This window comes from Triturus cristatus, chromosome 6, assembly GCF_964204655.1.
Source record: "Triturus cristatus chromosome 6, aTriCri1.1, whole genome shotgun sequence".
In the NCBI taxonomy this organism is placed as follows: Eukaryota; Metazoa; Chordata; class Amphibia; order Caudata; family Salamandridae; genus Triturus; species Triturus cristatus.
The window spans coordinates 560,462,026-560,484,077 of NC_140589.1; the positions used below are offsets into that span (position 1 = coordinate 560,462,026).

Below are 22,052 nucleotides of genomic sequence, written 5' to 3' on the forward strand. Positions count from 1 at the left end.
AAATATGTTGAGAGCTGGAGGTTCACTGCATTCTCCAGTATTTTGGCCAGGTAAGGAAGAAGTGATACATGCCTAAGGGTAGACAGTACAGTAGGGTCTGCAGTGGGTTATCTCTGTTGTGGTATTACTTGAGCAGATTGCAAGGAGTTTAGGAACATGAGCTTGTTTTAAAGAAAGTTTTAACATATCCATTAGAGAGGAGATCATCTGCTATCCAGCAAATTTAAAAATTGACCGAGGGCAAGAGTCGGTGATGATACCGGAAGTAATGGATGCATAAGTGTTTGAACTTCCTTTAGGTCAAGTGGATTAAATTCTTGTAGATTAGCGCCATTAGATGAGTAGTTGTTGGCTAAGAAATCCGAATCAAGATTTAAATAGATGTTCGAGACTTCTTTTGAGAAATAGTTGGAGAGATTGTTGCATAATTATTGAGCATGTACAATGGTTTTACAACTCGTGTAGGACTGAAGAATTTCTTGACAATATAGAAAGTATTGCAAGATGAAGATTGGCTTTGCTAATGTCTGTATCATAATAGGTTGTATGTGTGGCTACTAAAACATTTTTGTATTTCAGTTCAACCACGTAGAAGACTTAGTCTATGCGGTATTGTTTTCGCCATTAGCGTTCTTGACATTTGCAAACTTATTTCGCTTTCAATAGTTGCTTGTTGAAACATGGTACTCCAGGGTTCTTGCTGGTGGTTTTAATAGGTTTGACTCCGACTAGGGGAATCCAAAGCTGAAGCAATCCATGTGTTAACTTTGCTCACACAAGTAAAGTATTCTGGAAAGGGGGCATAGTCTGTGAGGATAATTGCAGTACTAAGTGTGCTGAGTAACAGGCACAGGGATGAAAAGAATGCTGATCAGAGCAAGATTCAAGAAAGGACTTTTTATGAGAGAGAAAAAATAGATGCAGGATTGCGTAATGATCTGAGCTAATGAGGTGTAAAGGAGTGTAACCTGAAGATAGACGTGGTATGTGAAGGTTTGGTCCAAGGTGTGACCGGCTTTGTGAGTTGGGTACTCGACCAGCTGTGTAAGAAACGGAACTGTTATGGCTTCCAGCAGGTTGGACATCTTAGAAGTAGTTGATTTTTGTAGGTGATGGTTAAAATCTCACAAAAGGGTGAAGTTGGCAGTTTTTAATAACAGTCGGACTGTGTAATCAGAGTTTTTTTTAAGTTTGTGCGAGGCCCGTGGAGGTGATATATTAACTTTCCTGAGAGAGTAAAGGTAGGAATAGATTTGAGGGGTAAAACACAGGTCTCCGTGCCCTCACAAATACTGGTTTCAGACACTGTATATATCATGGAAGATTGAAACATTGTGGCAAGGCCTCCGACTCTTTTGGCTTGGCAGTCCTATCATATGATTTTAAGACTGCCCAGAATGGCGAAGGCCAAATCTGGACCAGACGGATCATTTAATCAGGTTTCTGCGAGGGAAAGAATATTTGGTTCAATAGACTAAAAATGAAAAATTTCTGGACCGGTCATTCTTAAGATCTTCTCATGGGGCCCGTGACTGTTTAGAAAATTGTGTGTGTGTAATCTATGTATAGGCAAAATTGAAAATGTTAATGTTCAGTTATTTGAACTAAGAGGCTACAAATTAAGTTGGTATCCTTATCTTGATTCATGGGAGCATTGTAAGTACAGAATAAGGAATCAAGTGTGGATGGTGGTGGCTTCATTTGAAGCGCTGGTATACGCCAACAAAAAGCTTGTATTTGGAGCAAAACAAATGATATGGTGGCATTCAGCACATCAATTTGTCTTTTATAAACTCATTATTAAATGCTCCAATCTTCCAAGTATAATTTCACTTTTGATTTTCTTCATAGGTTTTAACGTGTGAATTTAATAAAATATTTCATAATGTAGTGCATTTATTTGATATACCCTTGTTTCTGTATTTTTGTATATTGTTTTGAGATTTAAATAAAAAGTTCTTGGGTAGGGGCACCCGGCATCCAGTAGTGATTCAGTGGGGTTCCAAAGAAGAGAGTAGCCCCACTGTTCTGTACAACGTTTGGGAATTGAACTAACATTAAAAGGAAACCTATGGTGGAATTGGGGCATTTAATTGAAGCACTAATGGAAGATTGGTTAAGTGCATTACCGATTTTATTGAGAGGAGACAAAAACGTGGTTTAAAACTGCACTGCGTACAACACTTTGTAGATGATGTGAGAAAGTCCAGGAAAGGACAGAGAAGGCTTATAGTTTTTAATGACAATAAGAAGTCTCTAGAGTATATGATCCATGGGACTTGTGATGGCGGACTGGCAGGGTCCCAGGCACAGATGGACATACTTTGGATGCACCCGCGGTGCAGACACTGTGTATCTGCCTAAGAAGCCCACCATCACCGGGGGTCTGGTTGGAATGAGGCGAAGAGATGCTAGAATGCGTCCCCAGCACAAACCAATCTAGAACTCAGTGGCTATTACGGGACAGGCTCTCCCGTCCGTTTCAGGTACTGAGAAAAGTAAGTAATTAAAATAAACATGAGGACAGAAATCCTGTAAGCAGGGCCGGATTTTGGCATGGGCAAGCTGAGCCCAGGCTGCCAATCTTCAGAGGGGTAAAAAAACTGTCTGCTTTAAGGTCCAGCAGACAGCAAAGCCCCTCTTACTTGGTTCCAGTGATTTAGTTTAAAGTACTTATAATTGTTTTTATCATGCCTCTATTGCAGTTTTTGGCACCCTTTTAGTCCACTACTTATCCCTCCCGTCTGTCTCTTACACCCTGCAGACACACATCAATGCCCCCTCCCAAACCTAAGAAACTACTTGGAACCAGCCTAACAGAGCTATGTTGTTGGTGATTCAGGTGATCTGAGGGAGGTACGGGGATGTGTTCAGAGGCAAGTCACTGATCTGATGTAGTCAACTGGAGACAGGCCTGTAAGAAAAAGCTAGTATCTCATTTTATTCACCAGCAGTGGTGAGGGTGACCAATCTCTTTCCAACCAGGGCACTACTGGAGTAAGGGCCGACCCTGCATATAAGCATTAAAAAGCCAAATCCACAGCATGAAGTGACGCTTACTTAGAGCAGCCTTTGCAGGACTGAACCATCCCCAAGTTTAAGGAAATAATGTGGTTACAAAGGAAATCGGGCAGGGTTACCTGCTAAGTCCACTAAGAATCACTTTTATTTGGCCCTGTTTCGTCCTCTGGTATTCCTTTATCATGTGCAGCAGCTGGCATCTACTGCTTTCTGTGCCTGATCTTTTGGTCTCCTTTGACTTAAGCTTCCACTTATAATCTCTAGGTCTGTGGGCCCTTGCTCATTTAACCGTTTTTGATGAATAATATCTGTGATGACATGTCCTACTCCTGTGAATTAAACTTTTGAGTGTAGTTTAGGTATCTTCTCTTCGAATAACTGTTTTGGTATCTAGGAGTGGACTGCCAAGTGGTTGTGTCCTCTTCATGGAATTAGACGAGTGAAGTCTGTTCTTGTCCCACTGTTATCATCTTTACTTTTATTTACCCCATTTGGCATCGGTAATCTTCTTATGCTCGGTTAATTCCTGAGGACTGCCTTCACCAAATTTCTTGCTTCGTCTGTCGTAGACCTTGTTTCACAGGGAACTTTGCCTTCTACAGCTATGGTTTTGGCATGCTGACGAGGATGAGTTTCCTTGGATTGGTACTGCTTAGAGTGTAGGCCTTGTGTTGGTCAGATTGCGGGAAAATAATCGGACTACTTTATAATTAATTTCAGTTTCTGGTTGCCCTTTTGTGTCCGGTTTACATTGTGGTTGATCTCTTCGACAAACAGATCTAGTTTGCCAGTTTCCGAACTAACAATGTTAGTGTTTGTTGGTTCATGACTGTTTCCTGTTTTTCTGCTCCCTCGCACGGGGTGCACTAGCTTCCGCAAATTGAGTGACTGAGTTGGTGTGATCAACTGTAGTTTTTTGTGCAGTTTTGGTTGTTGCTTTTAGATCCTCAGCATGCATGCTTCTCACGGCTGCCTTTGAGCCACACCATTCATGGGCTCTGTTTTATTTCCTGGCGTTTTCTGTTTCCTTTGAATTCTAATACATCCTTGGATTTTTTGCAAAATTAGTAGGTGGTAGAGAGTTTGGATTCATTTTGGATTCTTAATTTCTTTTGTGTTGAGTTTTGCAACTACTTGCAGTTTGCTTACTCTAAGCGATTGGAAGTAGATATTGAATGCCATGAATCCCCTCATGTTAGATGCTTTTGTTTCTCTCCCAAGGCCAGATTGCTATCATTTTGTGTAGGTGACTCGAATTTGGGATAGTATGTGGCCATTGGGGTCTAAGGCTATTCTTTTGCGATATGTCTTTCTCTGGTGTACTGAGAGGGGTTTTGAAAGATTATTCTGCTGGGAAACCAATCCTCCTGTTGATGCTCACTGTTGGAGTGATTATACTTCTGGGCGTCAAGTCTGGCTGGATTTAGAGGCCTCCTTTTGCTGTGATGAGATGAGGTTGCATGTTTGTAATGTTTGTGATCGGTACTGGAGATAAAGGAGACTTCATTTTAGAATTATGTGCACCAATTTCCTCTGACGCCATTGTCTTTGTTAGGCTCTGTGTGATTCCTGGGATTTCCAACGTTTGTTATCGTTTCTCTTTCTCTTGTTCCTCAAGACCAGTATGCTAGTCCTCCTTAAACGTTTGTTGCCTGGGCTTGCTCATCGCATGTCAGTCTATTTTCTTATTTGATCACCAGGTTGATGTAGGTGTCCTAGTTGATGCTCCTCTGGTAAAGGAAGCTTGTTAGCCTAGATTCTTTTTTCCTCTTCATGGAGCGATTTCATACGAGGCCTTAGCTAATTGTTGCTAGATGGAGGGTTGGTTGTTTGATCACTGCTGTCTGCTAGGTTGGAGTTGGATATTTGCCTTTTGCTCTAAGGACCTACCTGTGCTTTTATCTAGGCATGCGTTGACTGATACAGAGGCAGATTATTTCGCTGTTATATCTTAGTCTGCGATGAAGTGTGCCATTGCCATGACTACAGTATTTTTCATCAGTGGGTTTTTTCTCTGTTGCGCTTGTGCCCAGTACTTAAGTCAGCATCAGTTGTTTTGTGTTTTTCCTGTGCCGTTCTTCATCTTCCTGCCCTGTCAATGTCTCTGAGCTTGCTGGCTGTTGGTAGACTGCTATGTCTGACCAGTGCTAGTTGTCAGGGCCCCTTATTGGCAATGGGCTGGGCGATTGGGTCTGGCTGGCATCACCTGCTGCTGCATTGCCTCTAGATAGAGTGCTCCTCTGTCTCTGTGGTCTCCGTTTCCTGTGGTTGATGGTCCTGATTGTTTGTGGGCGTTTCCTGCAGTTGACTGAATGCCTTTAAGGGCATAATTGAGCATTTGTTTGCTGACTTGCTTTTGTGCTCTCCTTTCTGGAACATACTGGAATATTTAGTGCTTTTGTGCATTTGATCCCTGTCCCTTGACTCTGGTTCAGCTTGTTCCATTTTATTTTGCTGTGATCTAAGAACATCTTGGGGTTGGTAAGACGTCCCTTATTCTGGAGGGAAGAGCTTGTGAATCTTAGTCTTGTGTTGCTGCATGTGCTTCTGACGAGGCAGGCATCCATCCCTAGGAATGGGAAAAAATTGGATCACTTTTTCTCTCGTCTTTGTTTATTCTCTCTATTAGCTGATTGCTGTGCTTGGCCTCATTGCTCCAGCTTATCCTGCCCACTCCAAATCTAGTGTGACTTGTTCAACTTGTTTGATAGCTGTGATTATCAGAGGACCTCTGGTTGCTATGACATCTGATCTCATTAGAAGGAGGGGGGGGGGGGTGCTGGGTCATCTGATTGAGTATTCAGATGTTCAGTTTATCAATTGCTCAGTTGAAACAGTTCTTTAGGATAGTTAGCGGCCTCTGCTAGCCCCAGGCATGTCATCCTTTTTTACGTTGAAATCTTGTGCCACTGTACCTTGCACTATTGGTTCACTTTGGCATATGACACTCCCTTCTTGCTCTTCCTGCTCATTCTATATTTAATAATTTTACTACCAGTGAGGTGGCATAGGTAACAACGGTAGTGACAGCAAGTGTGACCATAGGGGAGCTTTACTGGAGGAAGATGGATATTTTGCTGTTGGGTGATTTCAGCAGTTTAACATATGACATACATCATGTTAGACTATATTCGTAGATGTTTTTTCCCATGCCATATATAAGTTAGCATTCCCTACGCCATTTTCTCTGTTAGACGCCATTTTGTATACTGTTTGAAACTAATCCGGTCTGTTTCCGAGAAAAGCCCTTTCCTAAGTTTCGCTTCAGAAATAAATAACTGGTTGTGCCAGTGCGTAGCTTTCTCCTAGTTAGATAGCCCCTCCCACCTGTCTGGTAGTGTGACTGCAGCCCAGGGTGGAAAGGCCTTGAAGATGTTGTTTGCTGTGCAAGATACGAGAGTGGGAGCCTTTTTCTCTGCCTCTACGTTTTGTTCACTCAAATCTGTTAGGAAAATTCCACTGTGGGAGTGTACTAGTTAACCATGCAATGCATGTAATGTATCTTTATGCTTACTGTTCCTCAGTTCCCTCTGTAGCACTCTCCCGAGACTGGGCAGACGGAGCCCCGCTCGGAGTGCTTATAATAAATGATTATTGGTGTATATTCTCCACTGTCTCTCTGACTCTTCATTTAGTATGGAAGGCTGAGAGGTGGTCCGAGGTGACCCGGTGGCCCTAAGTGGGTCACTTCCTTCAATCATATAGTGCTGTATGGTGGTACTAAAACCATTGGTCATTGATATCTCACATTTAAGTGCAGCGCTTTCTCCTGCTCTCCTTCTGGGCACTCCTCCTTTGTCGTCTTTATTTATTTTTCTTTTAATTTTATTGGGATGACTGCTTTATTTGCCACGCCCCATCATGTAACTTATTGCTCTCCTCCTGTAGCTCTTACCCTTTGCTGCGGTGTAGCCAGTGGGTCAGCAGATTTGTGAGACATGGAGTGCCATGGCTTCTGAGACTATTGCAATTGCTGTGAGTTGTTCTTGCAGTATGTTGATGTTGGTGCTGGGCCATAGATTGGCGCTAAAACGCCTAGGAGTGAGGTACTGCAACGGTGGTAGGCAGCCGCAGACAAGCAGTCTGTGTGCGTGGAGCTCTGGAAAGCACTGAGATGGGGGGTTGAGAGTGGAATGGGACAATGTAGAGATGAGGTGAGAGCAGATTATGTAGCTGGTACAGTCCCCATCTCCGCCTTTGCCGTATCACTGCCATGGATATGTATCGGAACTGAACGGGATCTGTAGTTAATTGATAAATTATATTTTAGCTGTAGTACACAGTACTATGTGCTTTATATCTTTTCAACGACATACCACATCTTTTCAGAATGTAATAAGATGGGGTGGGTATTTAAATGGTACACAGCAATGCACGGGATGGTTGAAGCTAGAGATTTGACTGAAAAACTATCTTGGCATACTCTATTGTACCACCTTGCTCACTTGCATATTATAGATCAGGATTGAGAGAAGACTTTCATGGTGTCTGATCCGTACCATTAAGCTTTTGAGTAAAAGGTTTGAAGCTGGATTGAAGTGATCTCGACACTGCTTCTGCACACATAATTAAGAGCCTAAAGGCTATGACCAGTTATTCAGTGTATCCCAACCCGAAAGTTCTCTCCTGAAGAATGGTGGAAGCGGAAGAAATCAAACCCAACTCATGGTCTTTTGAAGAACTGTACTGAACTAAGAAATTATCTTTTACTTGCAGAATTCTTTGCTTCTTGTGGTAATGAGTGACGACTAGGATCAATGTAGCGTATTATGAGAGCACACATGCTTCCAAGTCTCAAACCCTGCCTTCCTTTTTAATTCGCCCATAGTGCCTCAAGCACCCCTGCTCATCCACAACCACCAGATGCTATATTTACTAGCCACATGGGTTTAAACAGTAAGTTTCAAAATATGTTAGAAGGCTAAAAGGTTACTTAACAGTAAGTCTAGTTGACGTTTTCTTAACCCAATCAACCTCTTGGAGGCACTCAAGCACATTAGGTCCATTCACACACTTGCTGTTTATAGTACAACGTGTTGACTCATTTAGGATTCTTTTGAATAGATGTTGACTTGTGTACAAGTTGGTAATCATGGTTGGTCCAATGTTGATCATATGAATATATCTCATGAGATAAGTGAACACTCACACTTTAATGATCAACTGGTGAAAACCGTATGCACAGAGGACAGAATTTATTTCAGTGAAGTGTTTATGTACTGTATTACCTCCATTTCTATTTGGGTACTGAGGTACATTGTTCAGAGGTCTAAAAGAAATCATTGCACTAAGGGATTGTCTCTTCTAGTACACTGATCTCACATAAATGCTGTTTCTGACTCAGTCAGGCTGTACTGTCTCTAATAGGACTGGTCCAGGCCTTGCGGCGTCGGCTATACAATTGCGTTCCTTCTTTTGCACTCATTCACACATCCGACTCGCATACATTTGTTTTTGTTCTCACCTTTTTGGTTTACTCTCCGCCCTTGCAAGTTTGTTTCGTCCTGCTATCTAGCTCCTTCTTATGTCTCGCTAGTGTAAGGCTGCCCGCATGCGCAGTCTCGCTGGCGAGATTTAATGTTTATGGGATTTTTTAGTAAGGGGCATTAAGCCCCGCCCCTCTTTCCCATTGGCTGGCGTCACCGTTTATGGTAAACGGAGGCCAGCCATTAGGATAGCGGTGCTGGTGACATTTTCGCTTGGCTTTTCGAGCCGTCCCATTTGGACGGACTCGCGTGCTTTGCGTTGGTCGCAAAAGGTTTCTTATCTTTATGGGGCCAAAGACATGGCCCCATAACGACAAACCTTTTGGCTGGCGAGGCCGTCCAACTGGCTCGGCAGAAAAAGCCGAGCAAATACGTCCTGGCGTGCGCTTGTTTCATGCCTTCTTAAGGAAACCCACACAATACGGTTTATTAAAGGCTTCTTTTAGAGGGAATCGTAAAATGTGGCTCGCAGTTCTAATGTTTACAATTGGAGGGGTAAAGTTTCAGAATGGGACTGTGGGCACCGAAGAGCTGAATAGCCCAATTACAGCCACTTGAAAAGGTGATATTATTGTTTTAAAAAACGGACTGCCTTTTCGCTCCCTTACTTTCTTGGTAGCCCAAAATGCGTTTTGTTGGGTTAGTTCCTGGAGAGAGGCTTCTATCTTGTGTACGCTAGGAAAGGGGAACAGCGCCCGGACCGTTCCACGAACCCCCCCTTGAAAAGCCCGTTTCCCTTCGTGGTTCTGGCTGTAAGTTGAACCTGCTTTAAGAACACACCAGAAAGGACCCGCCATTAGAACGGAAATTTGAGGAGAAATAGCTCGTCCGTACCCTCCGGATGCGCCCTCTTCCGAAAGGCACATCTGGAAAAGACATCTGTGTGATTTTACAAGTGAGTGTTTTTAGAAGGAATTTGCATAATTCCTCTTTGGACCAATTCGAGTTAATTCTAGCACGCGCATTGCCGCAAAAGCTACAAAAAAGTGAAAAGCTAAAAAAAAAATATCAAAATACGCTACATAGGTTACTGAGTGCTATAGTGCGAGTTCGGTAGGGACTCTGGAATTAAGGAATAATGCCATTTTCTGCATAATGGGGTGAACACTTTTCACAGACAGTGTAAAAAGTACAAAAGAATGAAGCAGTTTTATCACAAAAGATGCTGCATTACGCTGCATAAACAGGCTTTTATCGTCGCATAATTTAGTCTACCCTGCCTCCTAATTTAGTCCTCCTCAGCCGCACAATTCCTGTGATTCTGTAGATCGGATAAAAATTGACGATTATGATGCAGTTATTATAATGTGGACTAATAACAGGACGTCCTCCCGGGACATTTCTTAATAATCAGTTCGCAATTCTTTTTGCTTTTTTAGCCGATGCTTCCACCACCACATGCATAGATTCCACACCTTTGGCCCTTCCCGCCCCTAAACAGATTTGGTTTTTAACAGAGCATTTATTTGGTCGCATTTGTCAGAGGGAATCACTTAAATCCTCCGAGGCAAGAAGTTCATGAATGGAAGCGGAACGTGAAACTCTGTGTCCAGGGGCGTTTTTGGTTGCAGGCAGCAGCCAAGGTTAGTGCCCTTGCATTCCTGGTGCTTGCTTACAGCAGTTTTAATATCTTAGTTTCTTGTTGCTCAAATAGGTGTAATTTCTGTTATTTATATATGTTTCCCTTGTCTATATTGCTTGATTTTGCTCGTAAGATAGTGTCACTCATAATCTTTTATGCATGCCCATTTAAAGTTGGTGCTATATAAAAATGCACAAATTCTACTTGCCACAGCTTGAGGGGCAGTGGTTGTGCAGGACAGGACATTGTACTTCAGCTGTATCCACGCATATAAATTACAGGACATTTAAAGGAGCACTTGTTGTAGGTTTAGTGACCTACCTAATCCATTGAGATATTTCACTGAGCAGTTCAAAGCCGCAGCAGACATCACAAAATAATTCTACTATGTCTGTTGTTGGTGGTTGTTAGAGGTTGCGAACTGGGGAAACAGGACTGTGTGTTTTTCTCTGCACTGGAAGCCCCTTTATATCTAGTGCTTTACAGACCGTGCATATATGTGTGCATTAATTGTTTATCCTATGAAATACGATTTATGTATGGACGACATATTTTCAAAAGGGAAATTTTTGCATTACAGTTGTTTAAGGTGTTTCTAATACAACATATGTTTTTAAGTTTGAAAAGCAGAAGCATCGATTGCTGACCAGAGATAGAGTATTTTTGGTATTTACACGAGTAATTACACAAGTTTGAGCTATCGGTATTGTAAATGCCAATGCGTTTTATTTATGTTTCTTTTTTAAAAACCTGGTTAAAAGGAATTGTCATTTACAATGCCAGAGTTTAAACTATTGGCATTGTAAATGACTGCCATTTATTTATCTGTTTTCAAAACCAACACATGGATGAAGGGTTTGTCATTTACAATGCCAATGGCTCAAACTTTTGCAAATGCGAGACCTATTGCATTGCAAATGCTTGTTTAGGTTGCTCCTACGCAGTGACTTCTTGGAATTGCTCCAGGCTTTTGTTGAAACTCGTGCATGTTTTGCACTGTTTCCTATTAGTACTCGTGCATGTATGGCGTTAACCTTGCGGGAGCGAGCATCGGCGCCATTTGTTAGCAATTATCGCGCCTGCCGCTGCTCGCTCCCGCATGGTAAACGCTGTACATGCCCACAGAAGCACGTAAACCTACTCGAAGTCCGGAGTGCCTGTCGCTTAAACTTTCGCGGCCGCGTGGGCGTGCTTGTCTTTCAGCACTTGTTTTATTGGTGACCAAGGAAGCAGGTCGGTTTTTGTGTGCCTCCTATACAAGCCTTTAAAGTTGTTATTTTCAACTAGCAGCGTTCAACGGATGATTGTGCTCCGGGGTCACCGCCGGGGTCCTGCAGCGCTGAAACGCGATGCTGATATTCCATTCTCTGCTTCCCGGAGCCGCAGACGACCCGCTCACTTCTATATTCTGCAATTTTCAACCCTGGGAGCTGTTCTTATTCTTTATCGCAGCAATCACGCCCCTGCTGCTCCCCAGCGCAGACAGGCGAAGCTCTGCGCTGCTCCTCCGATGAGCACCGCCGCTGTCATAACCAGATGCCCAGAGAGCGTGGACCAGGGGGAGGTGGGCCCGGAGTGACCAGAGCTGGCAGCGCCGTCGAAGCACCTCTACCCGGACTTCCAGCATCCAACTGGAAACACCGTGCTGCCGAAGAGCACCCGCAGCTGAGTGCATAAAAAAACTCTATATAACCATACACTCTACAACTGCAGCACCAGCGTAGCCCTGTGATATAACTACAAAAACACAGAGATGCCGAAGCCTCTCTACACCAAACACCAGCAGCCTACTGCCAAGAATCTCCACCGAAATATAAAATCTCACTGCGCCCACTGTGTTCTCCAGAATCCTGCTATTAACCTGCACTGTATCACTCACCATCAACATGTCACTGTATCACTCACCCTCAACATCTGTCACTGTATGACTCCCCTTCAGCATCTAACAGTGTCACTTACCTTCAGCATCTATCAGTGTGTCACTCACCCTCAACATCCATCACTCTATCACTCACTTTCAGCATCTAACAGTATCACTCACATTCAGTTTCTATCAGTGCATCACTCTCCTTCAGCATCTGACTTTGCTTTCTGCTATAAACAATGACCTGCCAGGGACTCTGTATACCGTCCTGCAGCATCTAACTCTACCACCACCCTGCACTGCCTGACTAGAATCCTACTGTAACCCTTTATGGTGCCGCCGAAGCACCTCTATCCTAATTTCTTACATCCAACTGCACAATCACCCCGTGCTGCCTGAACACCCACCAGCATCTTACCCTAAAGTGAATGACATCAAAACAGTTCAGAAAGCACTCCGCTGGCTCTCTGCGGCATCGGGAATTCAGTCCATATGTAGAGCTTTCTGTAAATGGTCATGGTTCCCTTCACAAGGTGGTCTCTTATTAGGATCCTACAATCAACCACTTTGTAACCCATTTGTCAACCAAGTTCAGAAACGTGAGGACTGACTGGGTCCTGGGTGTACCACGACCAGAGCTGTGGGGTTGGCTCGAGAGCCCATCCGCACTCACTCATCTTCAGAATGAAGACGAAACCAGATTATTTTACAGGAAGTTTTTTAGCGGCATAGAGTAAATAACCACTATAAACAATGCCAAGACTGATGAACACACTCCTCCTCCCTCCACTCCTTAAACCTACTAGTTAGGCGTGTCATACGTTTTTATGAGGTCTGGGGCCAAAACATGATGCGAGGCCCTCAGGATGCTTCTCTCGTTTTTGTCAGGTACTATAAGCACTGGTTTCTAGGTATTAAACCCTTCGCCAACTAGTGGTCTCCGATGTAAAATGACCCCATGTTATTGTAGACAGAAAGTTTAGTTACAGCAATCTTTGAATGTATGTGCTGAAGTAAGAGGGGCTTTGCAAAGAGAAAATCCTTGGACACAATGCCCCCTTCTGACCTCTGCCCCCTTGTGATGGCCTTGCTGCTACATCCACCTAACATTCTCCCTTAATATAGCTATCTCAGTAGTGCTAGTCTTTGTTGTGTGTGAAGCCACATTCTAAGGTGCCCTGAACTGACTGGAATCTGACATGAGGGTCTAAAGAAAACTTAATCACATGAACAAATGGCACCATACTAAAATTGCATAGCCAATAGGTCTCGCTTTTGGGACCTTATAAGTATTTAGTTATGCAGCACAATATCCTTGGTGCAACATCAACTGTTGCATGGCTAAACACTTATAAGGTCCCAAAGTCGAGACCTATTGGCTATGCCAATGCTTGTTTGCTTTTCTTTTCAGAAAAGGTGCCGTGTGCGCAGGGTGGAATGGGTTCCATCTAACTTGTGAGCTTGTACATGAAATAGACAGTATAGCAGGCTCTATTTTTGGGTTTCCGTGAAAGAGATCAGTGATGCCTAGGGATGGCCTCTACCATGTTGGGTTGTACTCATTGCTTTGTTTTTCTTCTCTAGATAAAGAAGAGGCAGCAGGAATTGGTGCGGTTTCTGGAAGGTAACAAGATCGAGTTCGAGGAGGTAGATATCACAATGTCCGAAGATCAGAGACAGTGGATGTACAGAAACATTCCTCAAGAATTGAGACCTGCACAAGGAAACCCTCTGCCTCCGCAGATATTTAATGACGATCGCTATTGTGGGGTGAGTAGTACGCATTAGACTTAAAGGAACCTTTGCTCCCAGGGAATGTCTAATCGAGGCGTGTCCACAAAAGGAACAGAAGTGCTACTCTTTGACATCATCTTTTGGACAATTGCTTTTGTAGATTTGTTATGTGTCTTTTATATGACCCTATTTTTTTCGTAGCACACAACAAAATGTAAATGTCTGTGCAGATATTTAAGAATGTTTCAGAATATATCATAATTACAAAATCACAAATGAACAATTTTGGGTAATTCTGAGGTGTGATGGAAACAAATATTTCAATACAATCAAAGCAAATCAATACACTAGGTGATGACATTTCCACACATTGTCGGTTATATACTTTTATCAGCAAAACTATATGTCCGTGCAAATGTAATGATAATGTCAATTGGAGATGTGTTGTCTGTAATGGCAGTGCGCTACTCCACTCTGCACCACTCCACTCTGCATCACTGCACTCTACTCTGCACTACTCCACTCCTTTTCACTCTACGCTCAGCTCTACACCACTCTAGGCCAATGCACTCAACCCACACCACTCTACTATGCACCACTTTGCTCTTTGCCACTGTACTGCGCTCTTTGCCACTGCACTGCCCTCTTTGCCACTCCACGCCATTCCTCTCTGCGCCACTCCACGCCACTCCTCTTTGCGCCACTTCACTCTGCAGCATTGCACTCTACTCTGTACCACTCCACTTCAGTGCATTCTGCCAATCCAATCTACACCGCTCTGATCTACTCTGCACTTCATGCCACTGTACTCTACCGTGTAACACTCCATCTACTCTGAAACAATCTGCTCAGCGCCACTGCACTCGGCACCATTGCGCTTAGCACCAGTGCACTCTGCTCCATTGCAGTCTGCGCCAATCTACTCCAAACCAATGCTCTCCACGCCACTGCATACTGCCAATTTACTCGAAACCAATGCACTCTCTACACCACTTCACTATGCCGGTCTACTCCAAACCAGTGCATTCGATGCCACTGCACTCTGTCAATCTGTTCTGCACCAATGCACTCTACACCACTACTCTGCAACACTTCACGCCACAGCTCTCTACACCATGTTACTATACAAAACTGCTCTATGCCACTCTGTTCTACTCTACACCACTTTACTCTTTGCCACTGCTCATCACGCCACTCTACTATACACCTCTGCACCCTACAACAGTCTACTCTGCAACACTGTAGTCTCTGCAGCGCCACTCTCCGCCGCGCCACTCAACTCCACCACTTTATGCCACTTCCCTCTACACTACTCTTTTCTAAACCACTGCCCTCTAGGCCATTGCACTAAGCACCACTGTACTCAAAACGCATATGCTGACTGTAGAGTGCCTACTCAGTATGGGACTGAAAAGAGAAACAAATGTCCTGCATTTACCTTGTATGCAAATGTATTGCATACAAGGAGCTGTACTACACAAAGTGTCTCCGGGGACTCCGCGTCCTTGCATCCATGTTTTCTAATGCCACCGAGGCATTCTGGTATTACAGAAGAGGCTGCAGATGCGTTCCCATCCGTTCTGCCATGAAGATTATGTTGGTGCAAAAGGCACGTTGGTGAAATAGCATGGGGAGGGTTTCATCGTTTACACAGGGGTCTAGCCACTAGGGAATATCTTTGCCACCAGCACCATTTACAGATGTGCGCACAAAGGCAAACCAGCTCAAACGCGTTTACTTTTGAATTGCATCCAGAGTGCACGTCTGGTGTCGGAGTTTGCTGTGCTTGCAGGCCATTGGAAAAAGAATAACACCAGAGCTGCTGATTGAAGTGCTAAAACAGCCCGGACTGCAGGATAGAGGCTAACCTAATAATAATTAAAGACCATGGTAGCAAGCGTCCACTTTTCAAAAGAATAGGAACTTGACTGTGAGCAGCTTTCAAAAGAGTTCCTTTCTTACACATGTAGGCTTGAAGCTTCGTAAATAGACTGCCCTGGTATGTGTTCTGCCGTCTAGGTAAGGGCAATTCCGTGTCATTGGTACGACAGGATAATCTTGATAAATGCTAAATTTGTTTTAATATAGCACCAACTGACACACTCTGCTATGCAGAACTGCAGACATGTCTTATATTCATTCTGTTTAGAGATACTCATTTTCTATGCCCCAGAAGCATGAAAGACTGGAAGGGCCCTACTTGGATCCTAGCTTAAGGACTGTGTTGCGCACCGATTACTTCTTCAGAAATATTTGTTCATTGAACTATTCATGTTTCTTTGAGACTCCAAATATTGTGTGGCTATGATTTGTGTTCCGGAATGTAACTTTTTCGTTAAGGAACAGGCGTTTTGTGGCGTTATATCAGGGAATACTCGACTGTGGGGGAGAGAGCTGTTGCTGAATTGCAAGAAGGCCTTAATAATTGACCCAGAAAGAGAATCTGGTTCTCTAAGGGGTCCTCCGTCACCCCTGGCAGCTTGGCTCAAGCAGCAGGTAAAATATAAAAAACACATACGTCTGAAGCATGTAAAAGGTATGAATGTAGTAAAACAAGACAAGTCACACTCAGTAAAAACTGAAGGTCAGTTTGAAGTAGTCTGAATTGAAATGAGCAGGTTGAAGTACCCTGTCTTACCTGTTCCACCGGCACTTCGCTCACAACGAACTGGCTCAAAGTTTCAGGGGTGGGGTTTCAAGACAGCACATGTCACAAGGGTGATTTGCTGTTGTCGAGTCATTGAAACTCTGGCGAAGCAGTGCCGAACCTCACATCAAACTGTTAGGAGTGGGTGGCTGAGACACTATCAACCGTGGGTGCAGGCGGCCTGAAGTCCTTGGGCTCCAGACAAACATTTATTTTTAATTCTTGGACTGGGTGCGGGTACCTCTATAAGCTGATGCACTCCCCGAGATCAGTGGACGCGGCTTGAACGCTGGGTAGACACGAATGTATCTGTGCCTCCAAAATGAGAATTCTTACGGGTTCGATGCAGAATCCACTGCACGTTTCAGGAGTCTAAATGGATTGTTTCAAAGCAACCAAACTAGTAGTGTCACTGAGCAGTTCTTTTTGGCCAGACTCCCCTGACGCTGCACGACTGTAGCTCCTCTGGGCAGTATACTGTTTAGCAGGCAGGCTGTTTTCTGCAGCACCCGGTCTTCTTGGAAACAACGGGTTTCATGGAGGTACAGACCCCTCATATTCCTGTATACGCAAGGCAGGTAAATGCTACCAGATCTGGGGGAAAAAATGCTGAATGGCGAAGCGCAGGACAGAGCTGGGGCTGAAAGGAGGGGTGCCATGGAGGTTGGCACTGGGCGGGAATAAAGTGTTTTTCAATTTTATCTCCCATAGGAATAATTGCTGACTGGATGTACACTAAACTTGGCATGACTGTAGAATTTTACCCAGAAAGTGAGATTTCTTTGGCTTGGTCCAAATCGGATCAATAATTTTTGAAGTGGGTATTTGAAAAAGTTGCTGGTGGGCTTCAAAGGGATGAGGGAAAGACTGAGACAAAATAACCAAGACCTTGCACAGTGGAGGTTGTGCACAGCGTGAAATGGCAACCCGCAGCGGGGTGGGTGCAGTGCCTGGCCTATGCCCTGTGGCCAACCCTAAGCGCACATGGCCAGAGGTCTGAACCCCACCTCTAAGTTGAGAGGGCTAGAACAGCATACCTCACAGGTTCACACAATGGATGGAAATCTCCAAGTGGAAGGGGAGGAGAAGGCTAAATTGAATTCTAAGGTCTTGCTGCAAAGGATGTCAATGTCATAAAAGGCACAATACTGCCAACCAAAATATTCACAAACGTCCCAGTAATGGAAAAATACCTAGTCACAAGCCAAAAATGCATGAAAATGTGGGTAGATTACAAACTTAATACCTGTCTAAAATTGTAGACTCCAGGTTTTATGCACTAATCCCTTCTAAATTGAGCTAAACAAATCTTCTTGTTATTGCACCATAAAGTGTTATGTATTGTATTGTAATTGCATTTGTATAGCTCTTACTACCCCTGACAATGCGTCAAAGTGCTTTTTTGGCGAGTAGCATGCTACTCCGGGACCCATAGAGGATTAGCGTATAATTAATATAGTGAAACATGCAAGTACATTTTTAAGTGGTGGATAGGTTAGTCAGTTATTTGGATTCGGAAGGGTAGCAGAAGGATAGAGGAAAAAAGGTTTGTATTTATATAGCGCTTGTTACCCCTGATGGGGTGTTGAAGCACGCAACTCCGGAAACCCATAAAGGATTAGTGGGGAATTAGTCTGGTGAAATATGAAAGTAATTTGAGTGGTTGATATTAGTCCGTTATTTGGAGTGTGAAGGACAGCGGAGGGATAGAAGGGGAAGAAAGGTTTGCATTCATATAGCACCTGTTACCCCTGATGGTTGTTGAAGCGCTTTACTGGCGAGTAGCACGCTACTCCACAACCCATAAAGGAATAGTGTTGAAAATTAGTATAGTGAAATATGAAGTAATTTGAGTGGTGGATATGTTATTCAGTTATTTGGATAGAGAAGGGTAGATGGCGGGATAGAAGAGGGAAAGAGGTTTGTATTTATATAGCGCTTGCTACCCCTGATGGGGTTTGGAGTGCTTTTTTGGCGAGTAGCACGCTACTCTGGAACCCACAAGGATTGGTGTTGAATTAGTATGGTGGAATATGGAAATTGAGAAGTAAACATATTAGTCTGTTATTTTGATTGAAAAGTATAGTGGAGGGATAGAACAGTGAAGGATTATTATATTTTTCTCGTTTTTTAGGTCATAGCAGTAGGAGGAGGCTTGTGGGTGAGTAAAATGGGTTTTTGGAGGGGTAGAGTCAGAGGAAAGAGTGTAGAAACGTTTGTTTTGGGGGATCGGTATAGTAAAGAGGTGTCTGATGATGCAAGGAGAGGTAGAGTAGGGGAGAGTCTAGAAAGGGTTATTTTGGGGATCATAGTAGTGGTATGGGGTTTGGGAAAAATAACTGGATGTAGAGGATATATTGATAGATGTATAGTGCAAGAGAGAAAGAGTAATGCATTGGAAAGCGCAGTAGAAGGAAGGTTGAGATGAGTCAGAAAGTTGGGCTAGAAGATATATTGAGAGAAGTATAGGCTGAGAAATAGGGTAGTGCATTGGAAATGCCAAATTAGAAGAAAGTGATAAATATATATATCCATAAGTACATTGAAAGTATATAGATGCATAAAGGAGGTAAGTATATGTAGATTAAAGATATTGCTAGAGGTACAGGATGAGAAATAGGGTAGTGCATTGGATATGCTGTTTCAGGAGAAAAGTAACACACACAGATCCAAGTACATGGAGGTACATAGAATGCACAATGGAAGCAAGTACATGTAGACCAAATATGATTTTTTTTTTTTTTTAAACATAATTATTCTACATGTTTATACAAAGCAATACACAAAGATAGGTACATATCTATAGTGAAAATAAATGGTTACATACAGAGGGATATGCTGTACATTTCTGTTTGTGTATGGTGCTTATGTGTGGTAGAGCCAACTCTTGAGTCGTTTTCTGAAGATAAGGTGGTTGTCGGTGGATCTTATGTTGAGGGGTAAAGAGTTCCATAGTTTGGCTGCTTGAACAGAGAAGGATGTGTCACCCATGGTTTTTTTCTTGTATCATGGGATCTTGAGGCGAGATGCCCCTTTAGAGCAGCGGTTCCTTTGTTGAATGTGTTTCGTGATTTTATTCCTGATGAAGAGCGGTCCCATTCCATGTATAAGCAACATGTATTGCCATTTCAAACTTTGTGTTTCAGACTCCAACTTTGCATTGACTATCTCAGGTCTTCAGCATCGGAGCAGAGTAAAACTAACATTGGCAAAGCCAACAGGTCTCCCCTTTGAGACATTTTGGCTTTGCCGGTGCTGTTTTGTGATGCTTTATAGCTTCAGCAAAAGCATTTCTTGTTGATGCTGTGGAGCATGGCAAGCCATGATGAGGTGGCTACCCGACACATGCATCCGTCATGAAGCAATGGCACACATGAGTCACGACTAAGGGTGGGCGTAGTGCTCCGCTTCGCCCACGGAGTGTGCGTAGTGCTGCCTGCTTCGTGGGCCATGAAGTAGGCGTAGCAGGCAGCGCTACGCACACGCCACGGCGGAGCAGAGTTGCCTGCCACCCGCCTCCCGCCCACCCTAATTTTAAAATAACTTCAAGTATTTAAAAGTAAGAAAATGTCTTACCCGAGGTGCGGCGTCCCGGGGCTCCCTCTTCCTCCTTCAGCGGCAACTTCTTCCTCACAAATGCACATGCGTGGACGCCTGTGCATTTCTCGCGAGATATGCGCGGGCTTCCGTACATTTGTGAGGAAGAAGTTGCCGCTGAAGGAGGAAGTGGGAGCACCGGGACGCCGCACCTCAGGTAAGACATTTTCTTACTTTTAAATACTTTGTTATTTTAAAACGAGGGCGGGCGGGAGGCGGGCGGCGGGCGGCGCGTAGTGGGGCTACGTGGAGTGTGCGAGTGTGCGAGTGTGCGTAGATTTGGCCACACTACGCGATGCTTCACGTAGCCCCCCTACGCCCCAGGGTTAGTCACGACGCATGAGTACGGCTATCTTCCTCGGGGGCGCTGCGTGACAGTGTTCCATGAGGAAGTTCGCACGGAGATAATCGCTTACTTCACGCACAATGAGGGCTCAGTGAGCTCTCTGTTCTCACTGTGGGAGGCATTCAAGGCAGTGATACGTGGCATGTGCATCACTAAACAGTCTAGCATCCTGAGGGCCATACATGGCCACCTGGCCAGATTGGAAACTGACATACAGAGTTTGGAGGCAGAGTATTTCTAGACTAATGACACTGCCTACACTGGCCATGATCTGGGGAAAAATATCTGCATATACCAAGGAGGCAGACCATGAAATCAATTACCTGGGCTGCAACGCGCGGGCCCAATGATGCAGGGAAGGCGACTGCCCGGTAAAACCCTTGCTTGCCTGCTTCACCAGCCACATTACTCTACATATATGGTAGTACTGATGGGTGACAACTGTCATTCAGGACACTCCCAAAGGCTTTCTGCATACTATTTCTTCCTTTTACTCCCAGCTCTATTCAGCTACTCTGGTGTGGAAGCGGATTATTGATAACCCACTGGTGCAGGGTCAATTCTTTGTCCACGGGTTCTTAACAAGTAAGGAAGATTCGACACTGGAGCGAAGTACAAACCATAGGTCATTTATTAGCATTCATGAATGGGGCCTTGTCCGACAAGCACCATAGAGATACTCAAGGAGGAAGCACACTGAACGAGGGTTACATGGGTTTTTATAGCAAAAGATTACAAACAAGGGACGCCCAGAGGTAAATAGAGCTTTGGGAAAAACACACAAATGAGGTACCGGTAAGAATCGAGAGCCTTGGTGCCTTGTGCAATTGTCACTGCACAAGATATGCTATCTGGGTAAACTTTACTTGAGGCTTTACCATTGTCTGAAAAACCCCAAGCAGACGCCAGCTGTTGTTTTGTGCTAACTCTGCATGTATACACAGCCTACAATGCCCCAATCTTGATTCTTTACTCATGTTTATACAGATGCAGTGTCAAGGATAGAGCCGGGCTGGAAGTAGGGCGGGGTGAAAAATGGATGAGGCATAACTTAATCAAAAAATGAGAGAATCAGATTTTACATTTGAACACTGGTACATGGCTTGACCAAACTCACTGACTAATTTGACACCTTGCAGCTGTTGTGGCTGAACAGGGCTCACAGAGAATATCTCGCTTTCCCCCATCACCACGGAAGAAATAATGCAGACAATTAACTGTCTCAGAGGTGACAAAGCACCTGGTCTTGATGACCTGACTACGGCCTTCTACAAAGAATTTGCATCCTTGCTAGCCCCCATCTCCTGGCTATGCTTGAGAATTAAGTATACACACAAAAACGAGGCCAGAGGAGATATAATGGACCAGCGAGGGCATACTCCCCAGTACAAGGCTCAAATACACAAAGAGCCCTCTGGTCCAAAGTAACAGGACGTATATCAAATAAGGGAACATACTGACTTGTGGGAGAGGGGGGATTTCCCTTTTTAAGGACGCTTTCCCCTCACACACCAAGGGTGTCATGCTTCATCATGGTGAATCCTCCTCGCATCATGAAGCCTAGTCATGAGGCGGGCTACAACCCCCACTCTGCGAGGTGGGAGCTCAGGGATGTTTTAAAGTATGAGGAGCATTCCTAAAACCCAGTATGAGCAGATGGGGTAACGGGAAAGGGTGCAGTGCTTGTAAGTTAAAGGACTAAAACTAGCTACCGGGTTATCCTGATGAGATTTATTCTTGCTACCTTGTGCTAGGGTTAAAAATAGACAACAGAG

At 44.0% G+C, this 22,052-nt stretch overlaps 1 protein-coding gene across 2 annotated transcripts in view; it reads left to right on the forward strand.

Annotated features, from left to right (window-relative positions):
- Positions 1–22,052, forward strand: part of SH3BGRL2 (SH3 domain binding glutamate rich protein like 2) — a 297,879-nt gene that overhangs the window by 152,832 nt on the left and 122,995 nt on the right. For both annotated transcript variants that reach the window (XM_085611004.1, XM_085611003.1), the window contains exon 2: positions 13,538–13,723. In XM_085611004.1, coding sequence (XP_085467130.1) covers positions 13,538–13,723 — 186 coding nt within the window. The remainder of the gene's footprint in view (positions 1–13,537; positions 13,724–22,052) is intronic.